Source organism: Pelodiscus sinensis, chromosome 14 (assembly GCF_052426305.1).
Source record: "Pelodiscus sinensis isolate ZL-2025 chromosome 14, ASM5242630v1, whole genome shotgun sequence".
NCBI lineage: Eukaryota > Metazoa > Chordata > Testudines > Trionychidae > Pelodiscus > Pelodiscus sinensis.
In genome coordinates, this window is record NC_143065.1 from 42,909,146 (window position 1) to 42,927,713 (window position 18,568).

General features: G+C 40.1%; 1 protein-coding gene across 5 annotated transcripts in view; it reads left to right on the forward strand.

Annotated features, from left to right (window-relative positions):
- IQCH (IQ motif containing H) overlaps window positions 1-18,568 on the forward strand; it is a 136,417-nt gene that overhangs the window by 20,250 nt on the left and 97,599 nt on the right. For all 5 annotated transcript variants that reach the window (XM_075896862.2, XM_089782088.1, XM_089782089.1 and 2 more), the window contains 5 exons: window positions 6,795-6,906; window positions 8,390-8,518; window positions 10,728-10,942; window positions 12,344-12,895; window positions 13,525-13,591. In XM_075896862.2, the coding sequence (XP_075752977.2) occupies window positions 6,795-6,906; window positions 8,390-8,518; window positions 10,728-10,942; window positions 12,344-12,895; window positions 13,525-13,591 (1,075 nt within the window). The remainder of the gene's footprint in view (window positions 1-6,794; window positions 6,907-8,389; window positions 8,519-10,727; window positions 10,943-12,343; window positions 12,896-13,524; window positions 13,592-18,568) is intronic.

Below are 18,568 nucleotides of genomic sequence, written 5' to 3' on the forward strand. Positions count from 1 at the left end.
AGTATGGTCACTTTTTAACTCTGGAGCGACTCCATTGAAAGCTTGTTTGAAGCATGAAATCATAAGGCACGGAATAATAAAATAATGATTGATAGTAATAGTAAACTGCACACTGGCACTTTTTTCCAAAATGGATTATTTTTCAGACAATCCATACTGAAGAAAGTGTCTGTGTACAGTTGTACATTTATTATTTTTAAGCTGCTAATTTTTTAAATAGGCCAAAACTCAGTTAAAGGAAAATAGCTAATGCCTTAAAGCATACTTACAATATTCCGATATCGCTTGCCCCTGGACAGCGCCCATTGAAGTCACTTGGAATGAATTACAGGGAGGACATTTGAAACAAAACATATAACTCAGTTAAATAACCTGAAAGGCATTTGTGGAGAAGGGAGGCTGTGATTGAAAAGCAAGAGGGTTAGTCAAAAGAGGAGTAGTGCTGGGCGGAATGGAATTTTCCCAATTTAAGAATTCTAGCTCAATTCAACTCGGGTAGTTCAGCTCTAACAACTTCCTTGCAGTAGGGCTACACGATATAATTGAGGGCATAAATTACCCCACTGTTCAAAATGCAGAGTTGCATCTGCCCTGTTAGTTGACACCTGCCTTTTATTTTACAGAAATTTAATTCCACCTACCTGCTTCTTTGCCTTACTCCTCAATGTCCTACTAGGCTTTTCTTGATCTCATACTCTCTATTTCAGTTGGTTTTCTTTGTAGCTTCTTCCATACATTTACTGACACACGCATGGTACATGCTACTGCTGATCATGAAAAATCTACAAGGAATGAAACAGGGTAAATCTGACCAGCAGTAAAATCAATGCTGCTTTGCACATATAGCACAAGATTGCACTGGTCTGAAAAGAGAGCCACTATGTAATTAAATCTTATTCTTTTAGTATATAGTTTATTGTGTTGCCACGTACAGGAAAACAAAACTCAACGTTGTCAAGATTTAAGTGGGAGGAGGGAGAGGGAAGCATAGCTGTGACTCTCTTTGCTCAATATCACCCCATTTATAGTCCTGGCTGGTGAAAAGTTAATCTTTGCCACATTTCTCATTGTTACACTCTTGGAATGTAATGAAGTAAAGATTAATACCTGTAGTTCCCTTGGAGTGTAATGTTTCATAATAGCCACAACCAAAAATGTGCATTTGTTACTGCCCTAAAAAATCTTTATTGTAATGAAGCATGCATACTCTTCAGGCTATGGACAATGCTACTGTATGAATTAGTTTGGAGAAATTATATATTGCATATTTCAATCTCTCTCCATTTCCTAGTTAGAAATATGAACAGATCTTCAAAATGGCCCATCCCTTTTTTAAATGTTTATTACTTTTGTTGTTGTTTTGTGCTACAATAGTGCCCAAATCAAGGCCAGGGTCTCATGGGGCTAAGTGCCATATACATATCATAAACATTATTAACACTTAGCTCTTATAATGCTGTTCCTCAGTAGAGTCAAAAGTGCTTTTCAAAGGACATGTGTGTCATCTCCACTTTACAGGTTGCCCAGGTAATCTTAATTCTGGCTTTTTGTAACTCTTGAGTGCTTCACTGTGCTACCTTAGTAATGCAATTGTGTGTGTGCACATGTGTGTAATTTCCTAAACCTTTGAAAAAGCAGAGTGAAAACCCAGAAACTCCATCACGTGGCAATATATTTCCACTGTCATAGGGTACGTCTAGACTACATGCCTCTGGCGACAGAGGCATGTAGATTAGGCTACCAGGCATAGGAAAATGAAGCGGTGATTTAAATAATCGCCGCTTCATTTAAATTTACATGGCTGCTGCACTGAGCCGACAAACAGCTGATCGGCTCAGCGCGACAGCCATGTAAATTTAAACGAAGCGGCGATTATTTAAATTGCCGCTTCATTTTCCTATGTCGGGTAGCCTAATCTACATGCCTCTGTCATCAGAGGCATGTAGTCTAGACGTACCCATAGTTCAGCAGGAGGGTTGGAACCTGTAATTCCATCAATCAGATCTCTGCCATGTGACATAATGGAGTCCTGATTGCAGTAGTACATGATCATACTCTGTGCGGGCCAGCATGGTGGTGGAATGGGGCGAGGATTTGGGCCGCTTAGCCAATGGATTTCACAGGCCTTTGCTGACAGCAGTGAATTGATGAGGCCCAGTATTCTTGGTTCCATTCCAGCTCTGGAGGGCACTTTGCTCTAGTGGGCACAGACTCTTCTGCCTCTTTTCCCTGCCTTCTAGTCTGTCCCATTCGCCTCACCTAGCCAGTCCCAGGCTCTACTCATAGGCTTCTCATCTCAGTCCCAAAACCTTTGTCCAGCAAGTCCTAAACTCGCCCCTCTGGAATTCTTGACCCAGTCTCCCCCACTCCCAGACTGCTTGTGCATCCATTCCCGGTTCCTCTCTAGTCTCCCAGCTCTTTGTCCCCAGCCTCCTTGCTCGGCCAGCCCCTGTCTTTCTTCAGCCAGTGCCAGTCTCCTCTCACGCCCATGTGGCTACAGCCCATACAACTCCCTGGCTGAAAGTCCCAACCTCCTCCTATCTCTCATTCCCAGTCTCCTTGCCCAGCCAGTCCATCTGCCTCTGCACTTGAACTCCTAGCCCCCCTTCCCTCTCTGCTTGACAGTCCTGTCTTCACCCCTCTTCCCACCCAGCTTCATGTCCTAATCTCCTCCCCCACCTCTCCTTGCAGATTGGGCTCTTGCCCTCTTTGCTGTCTGAGCCCAGCAGCAAAGTCATTGACATCACTGTAGAGACAGGCTTTCTTGCTGTCAGTTCAGGTGCCAGCTCTGGTATTGCAGGGGAAGTCCTGCGTAGCTCTGACTGGAGTGTGGATGGAACCTTTGGGGAAGGTAGCTGCTGAAATCTAAGAAATCTCTTTTGACATTGTAAACTGTGCTATTTTTCAAGGCTTAAAACTTGACCAAATCTTGGTGGACTTTCACACAGCTCGCAATGGCCACTGAAACAAAGATCAGCTCCCTGACAAATTTCAAGGCCCTTCTCTGGAATATGGGAGTGCTAGATGCTTTCATAGAAAAAAAAGGTCACCAGAATTTTTCAACATGGGTAAAACAATGCATTTTACCATAGCTTTGTTCTAAGAAATGGCTGGATCATTTTGTCTGAAATGTTCCAAAAAAGTTCAACCTGAGGCAAGTTTTATGCATGGAAAATGTCAGCCCACAAAGTCTGGCAAAACTATAAGCAACTGGAAAAAAAAAGTCATATAATAGGAAATGTTGAACAACTTGACTAATAGGCGGGCTATCTGCCCTGCTATAATAAAACATCAGAAATCTGTTCTGGTCATTTGTCTAGCTGTTATCATTGATCAGTGTACCGGAGGCTTTCCAGTAGTAGTTAGTTTTAAGGAGGATTAGAAATGGTAGAAAAACTGTCTCTGAAGAACAGATTTTTCAGCATTCTCCAGTTCTGTGTGTGAAATGAATTGGGTGAGAAGCAAATGTTGTTTGCCTTCAAGTAGCCATTTATTATACACTGAACCCAGTGAATGTTCCCTGACTTCTCTTTGACGATTCGGCCCCCTTTCTGTCCTTCACAAAAGCTCCATGTTGTACAACCCTTCTCCCTACTCTTGAGGAAGGTTGGATGAATCCAGCCTTATTGCTTCTAAAATCAGCTCCAGAGGGAGTTTGAGTAGGTATTGAGTCCCTGGCCTACTGGAAAGGGAGGGAGGGAGACTTATGTCTCTCTTGTGGTCGCATATTGTGCCCTCACTAGACCCAAAGGGTACAACCAGTTCTGAAACAGTAGACACTACGGCTACGTCTAGACCGACATGATTTTCCGGAAATGCTTTTAACGGAAAAGTTTTCCGTTAAAAGCATTTTCGGAACAGAGCGTCTAGATTGGCACGGATGCTTTTCTGCAAAAGCACTTTTTGAGGAAAAGCGTCCGTGCCAATCTAGACGCGCTTTTCCGCAAAAAAGCCCCGATTGCCATTTTCGCGATCGGGGCTTTTTTGCGGAAAACAAATCTGAGCTGTCTACAGTGACTCGGAAATTGAAGCGGCCAGTGTAGACAGCTGGCAAGTTTTTCCGGAAAAGTGGCTGATTTTCCGGAAAAACTGGCCAGTCTAGACACAGCCTACTGCTATAGCAAACTAGCCCCACTCAACCAGCCATATAGCCAGATATGGCTAGTGTCTAGTGTCGGGGACTTCTAACCCAGGCGGCTTCAGTTCGTTGTCTGACTGCAAAGAGACAGGCAACACCAGCAAGGTCTAATCACAAAGCTCTTTATTGAAGAGTGCACGCGACAATAGAGCAGCCCGTCTCCACTGAGAACTAGCCCCCGATTTCTATAGCAAGTAGGGTTATATAGACACTTCCGTCGCGTCATAGACTATTTACTTAAGCAACCCACCCCCCTTTGTTAGTTAGAAACTTCTAGTATGGATGCATACCTTGCCAACTGTACAAGGTGGCCTTGATACATTAGCAACTTTCTTATTAAGACAGAAGGGAAGTACCAGACAATGAGGAGACAGGGAGTTTTCTTATCAGTTCCTTAAGCAAGCTGTTCAGCTCAGCAAGTACAAAGATGCAGCTGTTCGCTTATCTCATGCCCTTGCTTAACTCATGTCTCAGATTTTGTTCAGGGACTACCCAGAACCCTTTGCTGGACTCTTCTCGGTCTGTCTTAGCATAACTGCCCTAGGCCCACTTTTCTGTGGCCTAACACTAGCATGTTGGAAACCATGGCACTAGACTAATGGATTGACCAAGATTCTCATTTTATTTGCCCCTTGCCTGCCGAGCAGAGCAGCTCTGAGGTTCACATTTTCTTCTCCTTTCTATGTTGTGTCATTGGTAAATTTAACAAGTTTGTATCTGGAAGCTTCGTCTGTGCCATTTGTTACCAGTGGGTAAAGTCTAAGAACAGCCTGTTGTTGTTGACAAAATCCTGCTTTCACTTCTTGGCTTTACCTATTGCTGCATTTCAACTTGGGTCCCAAATACTGTTGATTTCAGGAGCAGCCTATCGGGTGTTTAATCAAAGGTGTTCCGGAGAGCTAGATAAACTGCTGTATACTTCAAAACTCTCAGCTGTACTTGCAAAAGGGTTGAGAATATTATGTAAACTGGATCTTTTTTGACTCCCTAGATTTAACTGTACCTTACTGGCCCTAGAATCAATCAGGAAATTCCATTTTCTGCTGATCCTATCTTTTGGCCAGACCCTCAGCTGGTGTAAATTGTCATGGCCCCACTGGAGTCAATTGAGCTACAATGATAGCATGTGGCATGCATCTGTTGAGCTATGATGAGTTAAACCAGCTAAGGGTCTCGAGCTTTGTTTCTGTAGGTAGGAAGCAGAACCTCATTTATCCAAATGAAACCAGCAACATAGAATTTATTTGGATAAACAAGTTCAGAAAAGAAGGGGAAATTTTTCACAAACTTAATTAAATTCATTGTCCCTAAGAAGCTCATAAACTGTAGTTTTCAAATATGCAATCATAGAAGTGAACACAACCCATGGGGTTTAAGGTAGTAGATTCTACAACATATGTTATTATTCAGCCTTCGTCTTCAATACTATCTTTATTTCTACTTGAGAGATTCCTCCCAGTCACACTGCAATAACATCTCGGAGCGTGTAGCGTACATAAGAGTTTTTTGCTCTGACATTTTTCTTGACTTGTGACCAAAGATGTGATCATTTTAGTCTGAAAATAAAAGTCAGATCTGCGATCCAGTATCAGGCCCAGCTTATATTGCCTTTCTCGATGTGCGTGATAGCTATATTCGTGGCCTCTGAATGTGCATATTCAATTCTGCATGTGCAGAAATGAGCAAGCATTGGTTTGGTGGTCACAAATCAGGATATTTGTGATTTTGTTTAACAGTGCAAAGCAAATGCATGCCTACAGTGGCACACACAATATCAGAGACTCATTTGATCTTCTCTCTGATTGCTCATTTCCGTCAGGTGGGATTGGTGCACACAGCATGGCACTATGTGGCCCAGAGTGTGACTCAAGATGTATCCTTAGCCAGTGTGAAACTGAAAATGTGTACAATACTTGAAGACAGAGGCAAAATGTTAAGTGGTGATGCTGAGTATGTGTGTGTATAATAATGTCAAATTATAAAATGTTCTTTCCCCTGTACTTTGCTCCATATATGGGATGCTAATGATGATAGCTATAATCTCATTGCCATATGAGCATTGTGTGTGTGAATATGGAACCTTCACACCAACATTTAGAAGATGCATGTTTTAGCTTTAAGGTACCCTTAGATTCCATCATCCCATTGTAGTTAATGTTCACTGATTCAAATAGATACACGTACTGTAAATCCACTACTATTCTGTGTGTGAATTTGTGTAGGATCTATTTACATATTCCCAACTACTATTCCTGCTTCCTTCCCTTTCCAATACATGGCATGTATTCACGTTTCCTGTATTCAGAGCCTGCTCTGTCAAGAGATACTATGTTTATAATATAGTCATTAAAATTGAGCAAAGTCCTTGCATTTTCTTTATTAACTAGTACACTGACTTTGTATAGCAGAAATTGCAAGACGTTGATTGGATTTAATTAACTTTATTTTAAATTACATACACTAATGACAGTAGACAATAGTGCAGCATGTTCATAAGCAGTAAAATCAGTGCCCGTACTGTTACATTATTAAACCTTAATGAAACTGTTCATAGCAGAAATTGTATTTATTATTTAGCTGTATGCAAGTAGAAAAACAGAGTTCTTTGCAAAGCCAGGAATACTGTTTGCTAAAGGAGCATTCTGTCTGTTCTTAGGTATGTACTCGGAAGATAGTGAAAGGCGCTACAGTTGGTAACCTCTTGGCTTTGCCTGCCTCTCATCAAATGGCTTCTCCCTTACCTATATTAGAAAGAGATAAAAGGAAAGGTCAGTTATAGATACCTAATCCTATTGATTTTAAGATGACAAGATGAAATGCTGAGCTCTTAGGAGGCAAGGTTGTCTTCTGGGCGTCAAGACCTTGTGGGAGCTGCCCTGAGAAACCACTTAGGGTACGTCTATACTTGCTCCCTAGTTCGAACTTGGGATGCAAATGTAGCCGACCGAAATTGCTAATGAAGCGGGGATTTAAATATCCTGCACTTCATTAGCATAATCTTGCCCACGCCCTATTCCGCTCACCAGCTAATTTGAACCAGGAAGTGCGCTCCAGGACGTGTTAGTTCAAATCAAACCCCTTGGTTCGAACTAACTTTACTCCTCGTTTTTTGGACATTACTCCTGGCGAGCGGAATAGCGCGTGGGCGAGATTACGCTAATGAAGCGCGGGATATTTAAAATCCCCGCTTCATTAGCAGTTTCAGTTGGCTACATTTGCATCCCTAGTTCGAACTAGGGAGCAAGTGTAGACGTATCCTAGTGTCTCTGAGCCTCAGATTCTCCATTTTACAGGCTGGCACTATAATATCTGTTTCATAGGAATGTTGTGAGACTGTATTATTTTAATGTTTGTAATGTGCATTGAGATTGGTTGAGAAGAGAACTGAAAGGCATTATCGTCAGTAACGGGAAAGGGCCAAATTGAGACTGCTCATCCCATGCATGGATATATGGGAACAGCTGGCAAGTTCAACTGTTCTATCCTATGTCAGGCTCTCCCAAAACCAACAGCATTTCTTACCAGCTGCTCTCTGGAGCTCCAGAAAGTGAGTTAGGAGACATGGTTGGTATATTTAACACATGGCTTCTGGAAGCCAGTGATCCACTTCTTGCACAGTGTTGTTGTTGCTTCTGGAAAGGAAAAGCTGTAAAGGAGGCTGTCTGTGAAGTTGTACCAAATCAAAATATGTGGCCTCAGGAATGCCAGTTTCTTCAAAACAATCAAAAGGGTCTGAAGTTGGCCCGGAACTGTAACAAGCTGCATTTGGATTATTTAGAGACTGGATCAAATTATTTGTAATAATTCTATAACCACAATTACAATGTAATTTGCAAGTCTTTCTTCTCAATAGTTCTACATTTATCTCAGATTTGCCATTTCACAAACATATAATTCCTGTTTATAATACTGCCCCAGTACAGTATATTGAATTTGTATGTCACTGTTTGGCTAAGTTTGCCTTTCTTGGATTTATCCAAAAAAACAACAACAACTGCTCCTCCAGTTCCAGCTGGCTTGAGGAAAAATTCATTAAAACAAATGAAAAGGCTCATCTTAACCTTCATCTAATTTATTTCTTTACAATTATGAATTGACAACATCTTGTCTTTGATGATGGGTGAAAGAATTAGCTACCATTGCCTGTTAAGAGGGTAGAACGTTTTTCTTTAGGTAACTTGAGATGCTTCATGTAACTTTATTAAACACAAAATTAAATGTACATTGTTCAGTGATGTTTTCATTTTCTAGGTATTCTGAATCTAATTGAGCGAAGGCTAATCCCACCAGCAGCCAAGATTACACTTGAATCACCTCCTGTTTTACCCAAAGCAGCTCCTCTCCATGAATTTCACAAACAACACAAGAAGCCAGCTGTAGGTAAGGATAAAAGGTTGATCGTGCTAATCAGTTAAATTCTGAACTGTGCCTTCTATTCTCCAGGGTCTTGTTTTCTCTTAGGAGAGCTGTGGAGACAATGAACGCAAGACCTGGTTTTAAAGGATTTTTAGGCATCTAACATTGAAGATAGGCAACTATTGCGACTTTCAAAAACATCCAGGCCCCCAGCACTCATAGATTTTGAGTAGGGGCCAGATCCAGGCTGCTTCCCTGATGTGTGGATATATTAGATAAGAGCTGGTACTCATGGGGGAATTCTGCACTATGTAATGTAGAATTTTGCAGAAACTAAGGTGGTATGTGCAGAATTTCCTTTTATCCCCACAGAAATGGACTGCTGTGCTGCTGGCTGCCACTACAGGGTGACTGGATCCTGCAGATCCCAGCTTGAAAATACAAGAAACGGGTTGTGTGTTGGGGGAGAGAGCGGGAACTAGGGGGTTTACCAGCGGCTACAGTTCCCAGCGTGCCGTGAAGGAAGAAAGCAGCAGTGCACAGGAAAATCTGTGCAAGCCTAGAACCCGGCATAAGGCTCTCTCTCCCTCTGGAAGCCAAGACTTTGAGAGGGGGGGGGGCGAGTGTCTGGGCTGGGGGTGGGGCGGGAATGAGTGGCCCTCCTGGCTGGGCTCTGTGAGGGTGGGGGCAGAGAAACAGGAACAGGGTTGTCGTGAGGGTTTCTTTAACTCTCTTCTCGTGGGAATTCTTGTGTGTGTGTGTCTGTATTGTTAGGGACATAGTTGCTGACAGGTGTTATGAAATGAATTTCCAAAATAAAACTGGTGTGATAGTGTTATATTGACAAATAAAATGAGCAGAATTTTGCAGAATTTGAAGATCTTGTGCACAGCATTTTTAATGTTTTGCTGCAGAATGCCCCCAGGAGAAACTGCCTGTTGGGGAACCATGGGCCTACTCCAGGCTCCCCCCAAAGCCACCCGAGTTTATACTCCGATGCACGCTGAGCGTGGAGTTCCAGAGGCTTTCAACCAGAATTTGGCACGGGACACTCTTGAAAATGCCGCTAGACGCTTATCTGCATCTGTAGTTGCCTAAATATCTTTGAAATCTGGCCCCCAGTGTTCAATAGTGAGTAAAATCCATAATTCAACCATGACTTAGGCTAGTTGATTAAGAATTAATATTGTCAAGACACTGGAAGGAGCTACATCGAGTATCGAAGCAGGAGGAAAATCAGAGAATTACTCAGAGTACTAACAAAGTACCGTATTTTCCGGCGTATAAGGCTACTGGGCGTATAAGACGACCCCCTAATTTTTTAGTTAAAAGATAGGTTTTCGTCTTATACCCCAGCGCCCCTCCGCCTCTCCCCGGCTTTGCTCCCGGTGTCCCTGGTCTGCTGGAGACGGTCCCCAGCAGACCAGAGGCACCGGGAGCAAAGCCGCAGCAGCGGCAGGGTCCCGCGCCTCTGAGGCTTTGCCAGAGGCTTTGCCTGGGCTGCCCCGCCGCCTGTATACCCGGCGTATAAGACGACCCTCGATTTTTGGGGGATGTTTTTTAGCATCAAAAGTCGTCTTATATGCCGGAAAATACGGTACCCCAGACCTGAACGTTGGAATGCAGAATCTACTCCAATCTGGTGTTCTCTTGCTCCATACATCCATATAGAAAGGCTGAAGTCCATGTGGCAACCATGTGCAAGTCCACAAATGAGCCAAACTGCAATTGGTTTGGATTTGAAAGGCTTCGTAATGGATGGATGTAACCAAAAAATAAAACAAAGGGCCGTGAGTTATCATGGCAGTGGCATGGGATCACATGGAATGAAAATGACAAGCATTTAAGGAGTGTGTGATATAATATACATTGCTTTAATATATTATGGAAAGCAGATATACTTTTGGCAGGTATAGTAGTTTAGAAAACGTATATTAAAAATTGCTATGGTTTTCTGTAACCTGATCACAGTACTTGTGTGATTGATTGTCTTTCAGTCTGTTATTAGCATTTGATGACAAAGTTATATCATTAATACTTTCCTCCAAAAATACTGCTGGTTTGGTCAACACTTAATATCTGGATTATGTCTTTTGGAAATGGCAACCTATTTGGACATCAGAGTAAAATAGCTTCTGTGCCCATTTCAGTTGGTGAAATTGCACTTTATTTCTATTGTACGATATTTCTTCTTAGCCATACAACCTTGCATTGCATTGTTCTCTTGGTACAGGAGGGACTGGGAGCAAAGTGGACTTTGCTGGCACAGACATCTTCATCTTTCCAGACTCTCAGAAAGGTCCTGATGACTCCTATTCCTCCAACAAAGGTAGCATTGCTCCACCTCCATCCAGCAGCTCCATGACGTCAGCTAAGAAATCAAAGCGATTATGGACACAACCAGCTCAAGAGCTGGAGTTGGAAAAAAGCACTTCCCCTCAGCCAAAGGTATTGATGACAATTCGATTTTGTTGTGTCGATTTTCAGTTCTGTGTTCATCAAAGGTTGCTTAAGACACAGTAGTTCACCACTGAATCGGGGCATTAGGGCCTAATCTAAAGCCAGTTGAAGTAAATAGAAAACCTTCCTCAAGCGCCCGTTTGCTAAGTGTCTCCTATAATTCTTGCATCGTTCATATAGGCAAATAGAATGTCTCACCTGCAGCTGTTGGAGAGTTTGCACCCGAGTCTTCAGTTATTACTGAGGCTTGATGGTCCTTGGCATCTATGATGTTTCCTTCCCTTTACATGCACCTGAATTACAGGACTGCATGCCAATCAGGGCTTGATGTTTTGCTTGACCTTTTAAGACTTCTGTGTCACTAGCATGCTGATGCATGCTGTGGCCCAGATGAGAAATGAAAAGAAGAAATAAAACAAGCTTGGTGAATCAGGCTAGGAAATTAGAAAGTATCAAATTCTAATTTCCTATTTTGAAATAGGAAATAACACTGCAAATAAGTTCCTTTAAATAAGTGAAGTTGGAACAAAAGCTAAATCTGGTGAACTGCGTGAAGTGTCCAGTGACGACAAAAGTTGTGGTAAAATACAGAAGTAGTGAGTTTTGGGAGCTGGGTGTGTTGATCCTGGCAAATGTGTAGGAAAGGATGTTTCCCATTTCTCAGGATTGATGGACATCTTATGAAGGAGATGATAATGTTGGAAAGCTGTTGTCAGAGAAATCATATAGAATTGGGATCAACTGAGCAAATCAGAGTTCCCATAGAGCTTTGTTTTATATATGATAACATCCAGCAGAGTTCCCCATAGCACCTAATATAGTCCTATAAAAATGTTAATAGTTTGAGTGACCTCTTAAGGCACTTTTCTGGTAATGAGTTTTAAGGTATGTACAGGCCAGCCTTTGTTCTCATGGGGTGAGTCTAGACTACAGGGTTTTGTCGAAAAAAGTGGACTTTTGTTGACAAAACTATACCTGCGTTGTTGACGGCTTTGTCAATGGCTGTAAATCTCATTCTACGAGAAATAACACCTTTTGTCGACAGAGTTCTGTTGACAGAAGGCGTTATTGCATCTACACTGTCCTTTGCGTCTACACTGTCATGTCGACAAAGCGGCTTGCTTTGACGACAGAACTGGATGTAGTCTAGACACTCTTTGTCACAGAAGCTTTGTCGACAGTATCTGTTGACAAAACTTCTGTCGACAGAAGCCTGTAGCCTAGACATACCCATGATGTGTATATGTTAAGTCAATATAAGGAAAACATTTCTGGATCTGTAATTTCCTACAGTTGTGTGGTAAACGATAAAATGGTAGTATGTCTTATCCAGTAATTTATAAGTATCTGTAATTACCGTTAACGTGTGGCTGTGCTCTCTTTCCACAGAGCCCACCTATGGTGTCACCTCAGCCCTTGCAGAATACATTTTTGGATTATGATCTAACTATTTACAATGGCACTATAGATCATAAGGCTCCAGACTTCGTGGCATTTAAACAGCACTTTTGTTTATCCTGGGGAGGTATTCTTTCTTTCTTGGAACATGTAGAGAAGCTTCTCAAGGACTATGCTGTACCCTTGGCTATAATAAAGACTAAGAACTTGTTAGAGCTCCTATCGGACTTTGAACTTAACCAGAGGCTGACCAGAGATGACCTTCTGTCAGTGATAAAGAACCGAACAACTGTGAAAAGGATCTTAAATCAACCTGGCCAGAGATACAAAGGGCAACATGGTACTGAAATGGCTGCCACAAAGATCCAAGCAACATGGAGGCGCTATAAGGCCAGAAAAGCCTACATCTATTACAGGCAGCAGCAGTGGGCATCAGGTGTGATTGCCATTTCTTGGCTCCTGCATAATCACATGGCACGTGTAAAAAAGACCCTGAAGGAATCACGTCAGAGACACCTGGAGAATTTTTACATCAGGGCCAAGGTGTGCTGTGCTGCCAGCTGCTACAGCAGCACTTCTTTTCTAAACATCTCTTGCTTGAGTAATCACAATAAGCTGTTTCCATTTTTTTCCCTTTAACCATACACTTGTCCGAGCATCATATTTCATCCTTCATCAGGGATTCAGCCTTTGTGGCTGCAGAATCTGTTGCAATTTTTCTATGGAAAATGTCCCTTCACTATGACTTTGGTAGTTCTGTCAGAAAATCAATGTTTTAACTGCATTACTGTAGCTCCCTATATATACCTTGTGGCAGTAAATTGGCTGGAAAAAAATCCCTCTCTTGTCTACATTGCTGTCACCACTTTGTCAGAAAGTATTTAAGTTTGTAGACAGCCTTTTAATTAGTGCTCACAATTTCATTTATGTTTGCTTTCTTTTTTTTCATTCATATTCTGTTAATTAAGTGAGCAGCCTCTAATCTTCCCCTGCCAGTAGCTTCATGTAGCCACCTAATTAAATTAATTGGGGAAGATGTTTTAAGTATGTAATTAAATCAATTAATATAATTTATGCCTGGCTTAACTGTACAGTGGAAAAACAGCTGAAGTTTGACTAGATGAATCCACTATAGCTTCCTGTCACTGATCAATGCTCTTCTTGATTTTTAGCATCTGGCAGCCAACTGGAATCGCATCAGGACCTCCAGGAGGACTATTATCCATATCCCATCATTAGGTATAACACTTTTGCCTGCAAATCTATCAGCAACCTCTATTACCCACCACATTATGACTCCTTGATTGAGTTCAAGGAAGGCCCCTTGTTTTATTCAAATTGGTCTCGGCAGGAAAATGTTCTCAACATGATGAGAGTAATAACACAGGGCCCTCGCTCGAAACGGCGTTTAATTTGGGGATTAAGCAAATAAAGTCATTATGTGGAGGCCGCTATTCAGTGGAGAGGTGATTTGCTGTAATTCGCTTTCATCTGTATGAAATGAACTAAAAAGTTGTATTCCCTCCCCTCCCCCGAAATAACAGATAATGTTTTCAGTCTTCTTTAATGATAGACGAATGTGTGCCTGTGTGTGTTGTTGCTGTTACAGCAGTAAGCCAGGGTATTGCTTGTACACTGATTTTAATCAAATGTGCAGTCAAAATGATAAGCTACATTCTCTGAAATTATTTAGTTCTAATTACGAGCAGATGGGATGCTTTATTTGCACCTAGGGCGCCTGAGCAAAAGGAAATGCTGTGTGAACAAGAATAATTAAGAAGTTGAATAGTGTTTTTTGCGCTTAAATAATCTGCAGTTTCATGTTAATTAGCACTAATGTAATTATTTAATTACATTTATGAATTGGGGAACTTAAAAGCTGTTTTCTGCAAAGCAGTAGCCAAGTGTAGTTGTTTAGAAATTACAGAATATGATTTCTTGGGAATTTCCAAAATGCACCAATAATCTCTTAAAACATGAATTGCTGTCAAAATGTTTGTGATTTGATTTATTTGCTATGCTTTCATAGCAAATTAATTGACCTTAGAGAGTTAGGATTTTATGAATTGAACTGGCTTAGATTTGAATTAATGAAAACTTGACTAAGTTTTGTCTCTTTATATTTATAGAATATATATCCTTTTGATTTTCATGAAAAGTTAGTTTTGCACAATGCACATTATGTTTACATAAATGTATAGCCTATGAAACAATGTTTTTATTTGCACATTGATATTAAATTGTCACAAATTACTAGACCAGATTTAATCGTGCATCAGAACTATAATTTGGAGCATGAAAATTTAAAGATAATATTTAAATTCCAGTGGTTTTAAACCCAATGAAAATGGGAATGGAGAGGGAGACCAGTTGTAGAAGGAAAACATTTGTTAATTATATCTGTAAATTCAAATGTCAGCAGTATTGCTAAGCAACAAATGGTTTTCAAGTTGTTTTCAAAATTTTGGTATCATAATAGATAAATATTAAAACCTCTTTTCTTTTTTAAAGTGAAATGTGCCTGATATTCAAATGTTTCTGTTACCTTCCAGCAAAATATACAAATATAATTCAAAATATTTTTAGGACTTCTTGATGACTTGTTTAAACTAAATAGGGAGTCCATTTTCATTTGGCATTTGACCTGATGCCTAGGCCTTATTCTGCAATTTATTGTATGCAGCAGCCTACATGCCTGTAAGAAGCTATAGGATTCAGGCTCTAGACAGGAATCTCCTCTCTTTAAAAGAATAAATAGGCTGTATTAGGTATATTTTTATTATGAGTTCAAATGTTTTCTTATATGTACACCTGGTAATTTTCTAACTATTAAATGAAGAAAATATTAAAATTATGTCAATCAAAATAGGGATTCTTATGGTATTGTAAGAAAAGTATATTCATGTTTATTACAGTAAATATATGCAATTGCATTGATACTTCTTTTACAGAATTCAGGTTTTTTAGATATATTTTGGATTCCTATTAGCATTTTGTTCATGTTATAAATTAGCATAAAAGCTTTGTTCTTTTTTTCTTTTATAAGAGATTCAGACTGAAAACAGAATTTTAAAAAAAGTTGGGCTGCTTTTAAGATACGCAAATATAAAAGACCATAGCTGGAAGCTAAGCAGATTGACACTTAACAGACTTTTAAATATAACCTACATTTAAAAAACTGAAAACATGAAGGCTTTTCAGTTCTATGAACTAAGTCCCTTTCAAGTATTTAAAAAATAAAGCTGGAACAACCTGAAATTTTTAAATATTCCTCTTTGCATAGGTTTTGTTTTTCAAAAATATTTTCATAAGATTTTTCACCCATAACCAAGGCATTTCCATTTACTGTCATTGTAATTTATCAGATCTTCTCTGATTGTTATTTTTGCTCTGACAAGTACTATAATAATACGTGTTTTGAAAAACACTAATTACTTGTAGCCAAGATACCAAAGCAATTCCTCTTTTGTCGACTAATTGAGCATTGGAATAAATAAGCTTGATTACATGTTTACATGAGAGGCTACACTCCTCTTTGAACAAATAATATTCATTTCATAATCGGAAGATACAACGTATCTATAAAACATAATGACCCTACTCAACACTACTTACACAAAATTCCAGCTGACTTCAACAGCGCAAAGAAATTGAGTCGTATGAACATAAGAATATGTCTAAGTAACCATAAACTTGGGACACAAGTGCTGAGCACCAAGAAGTTCATGTTTGACAAAGTCTTCTTCACTAGCAATATTTTTCCTTTCCCGTATAGTTGATTAAGACCGCCCCATTGAATTCCCATTGACTTCCTCGAAGCCAGGATTTCACTTGTGTCAAAGCCTGAATCACTTCTCATGCAGCTGGGACCCAACCAAAATTAGGCCACGTTCTTAACTCTGAATTTCTTTGCTTTTTTCAGCTTGAAGAACATTATAGGACCATAACCCATTTGCTGCACATAACTAAAGGAACTATTAAATGAGATGATTGGTTAACAAGACACTGTCAGATTAAAAATCATAGTTCTGTAAGGAGCACATTTCTATGTTCATTTTACTAGTAACAAAGTCTTGTTTTATTAAAACTGGATTTTAAAAATACAATTTTAATTATTTAAACAGTTTGTTGCTCTTTGCATTTCCTCTTTGTTAGTATAGTGAAAACAGGCTAGTCAGTTTCACGTTTGATTAGAAACACTTTCTAGTTAATTTCACTTTCAAATTCTAATGCTTTACTACAGTGCTGCAATATGTCAGTTGCAAATACTGTAGGAGAATGGTTATTATTTTGATATAATTCTTTTCATTGGGTGCTTTTAAGTTATAGAATTTTCTTTTAATTGTTTTTGCAAAAATTAAATTTGGGCCTAACTTTGACCTGATTCTAGGTCAAATTCCATTCATACTTGCACTAACGTAATTTTTTTTCTTTAACATGTACTGCAAGTAAAAACGTTAATGGGCTGTAATTATCCACTGAGAATTTATCATTTTATTAAATTAATATGTGAATGTTAAAAATGTATAATTGCAGTAAGATATTCTAGTTCTGGAATTATGTTTTATCTTATCCCGAGAAGAGTCTCTTATTACAACACAAAGACACTGTGGACTTATTTCCTAATAACATTACTGCTCCACTCAATAACATTGCTCTGCAGAACTGTTTATAATATATAGTTATTGTGGCATCTCCTTTCCTTCTCTCCCTCCCTCCTCTCACTGCTGCCTCCCCATTTTAACCCCTTCTTACTGCTACATGAGAGTGTAATGCCTATGCAATACTCAGTCTTTTAGAAAATGGTGTTTCCATAAATACAAGTACTTTAAAGTAAATATGCCACATATATTGGACAAAATAGAGATATGTTTTAGCATATGTGCTCATTAAATTCCAGCTATCTTTCTTCCCTCTTTTTCTATAGGCAAAACTCCCAAACCCCAATTTTCTTACACTGTTATGTTTTTGCCACCTCCCTGCTTCACGTCACTGCTTTTATTTTCAGACTCAATTTTGAAAAGTATTAAGGACTCTTTGTGGGGCGACAGGCACTAAAAAGGACCTGCAAAACATATGTAGAAAGGTTACTAGATCCTGGCAGGGGAAGAGTGAGAAGGGGAAGCAACATATTCCCTTTACCATTATATTCTACTTCTGTTTTCAGTAGAGCTCTGACTATCTTTTACCCCAGTGTAAATTAGGAGTAACTCCATTGACATCAATGTAGGTATGTTGGTGTGAAACTGATGTTAAAGAAGCAAATGCCTCTGTGTCCTTTTGGTACCATGACGACTCATTGCACTTGGAAATCCTCAGTTCTCACTCTAAGAGATTGAGCTTTTCTGTAGTCCAGCTCAGCCATTGGCACATCATGGTTGATTGATGTGGAATGTGAGGGAATGTGCATATCACCAGCCTCTAATATGCTGCAGGTTTGGGAGTCCAAAATATCACCACATCACTGATTTTAACTCCAATTGGAAGTATTATTTACTCATGCTGTCAGGGTACACAACCCCAGGTTAGGCCTCCGACTCAAAAAGATGATCTATGGTTATGGCTTGAGTTCATATTCAGAGATTCTGTAGTTGCAAAATTGCTTTAACATTTCAGACCCTTTAAAAAAACCAAACCCAGCTGTGCCCAGAGTTTTAGGAAGAGCTAAAATAAATGCATAACTGCACATATCAGAAGCGGAAGTGCACTGTTAACACGGAGATGTAAGCGTAATTTATATATACTAATTGTGGGCTGTTATAAAAAGGACAGTGATCAATTGTTCTCTATTTCTGGGGCTAGTGACTTACTTTGCTGGGCCCTGAGCAATGTGGGTGGAGGACAGAGAAAACTTGGCTCTGGATCCCCTGAAGGGGCAGGGGCCTCGAGTGGAAGGGGTGGGGCTAGAGCCGCCAGCTCTCAGCACCACTCAGACTGTGCCACGCCTCCTCTAATTCGCCCTCAATGCCACTCCCAAGTATTCTGCAGGGGGCTCCAGTAGTGATTTAAAGGACTCAGGGCTCTCTCTGCATCCCTCCCCCCACCGTTGGCAGCCTATCTATTGCCATTGAAAATTGGACAGGAAGTAATGGGATTAATCTGTAGCAAGAGAGATTTAGTCTAGATATTGTAGAAAACTTTTACTATAAGTTTATTTAAACTCTGATTCCAGAGAGAGACTGTGGAATCCCCATCATTCATGGTTTTTAAAAACAG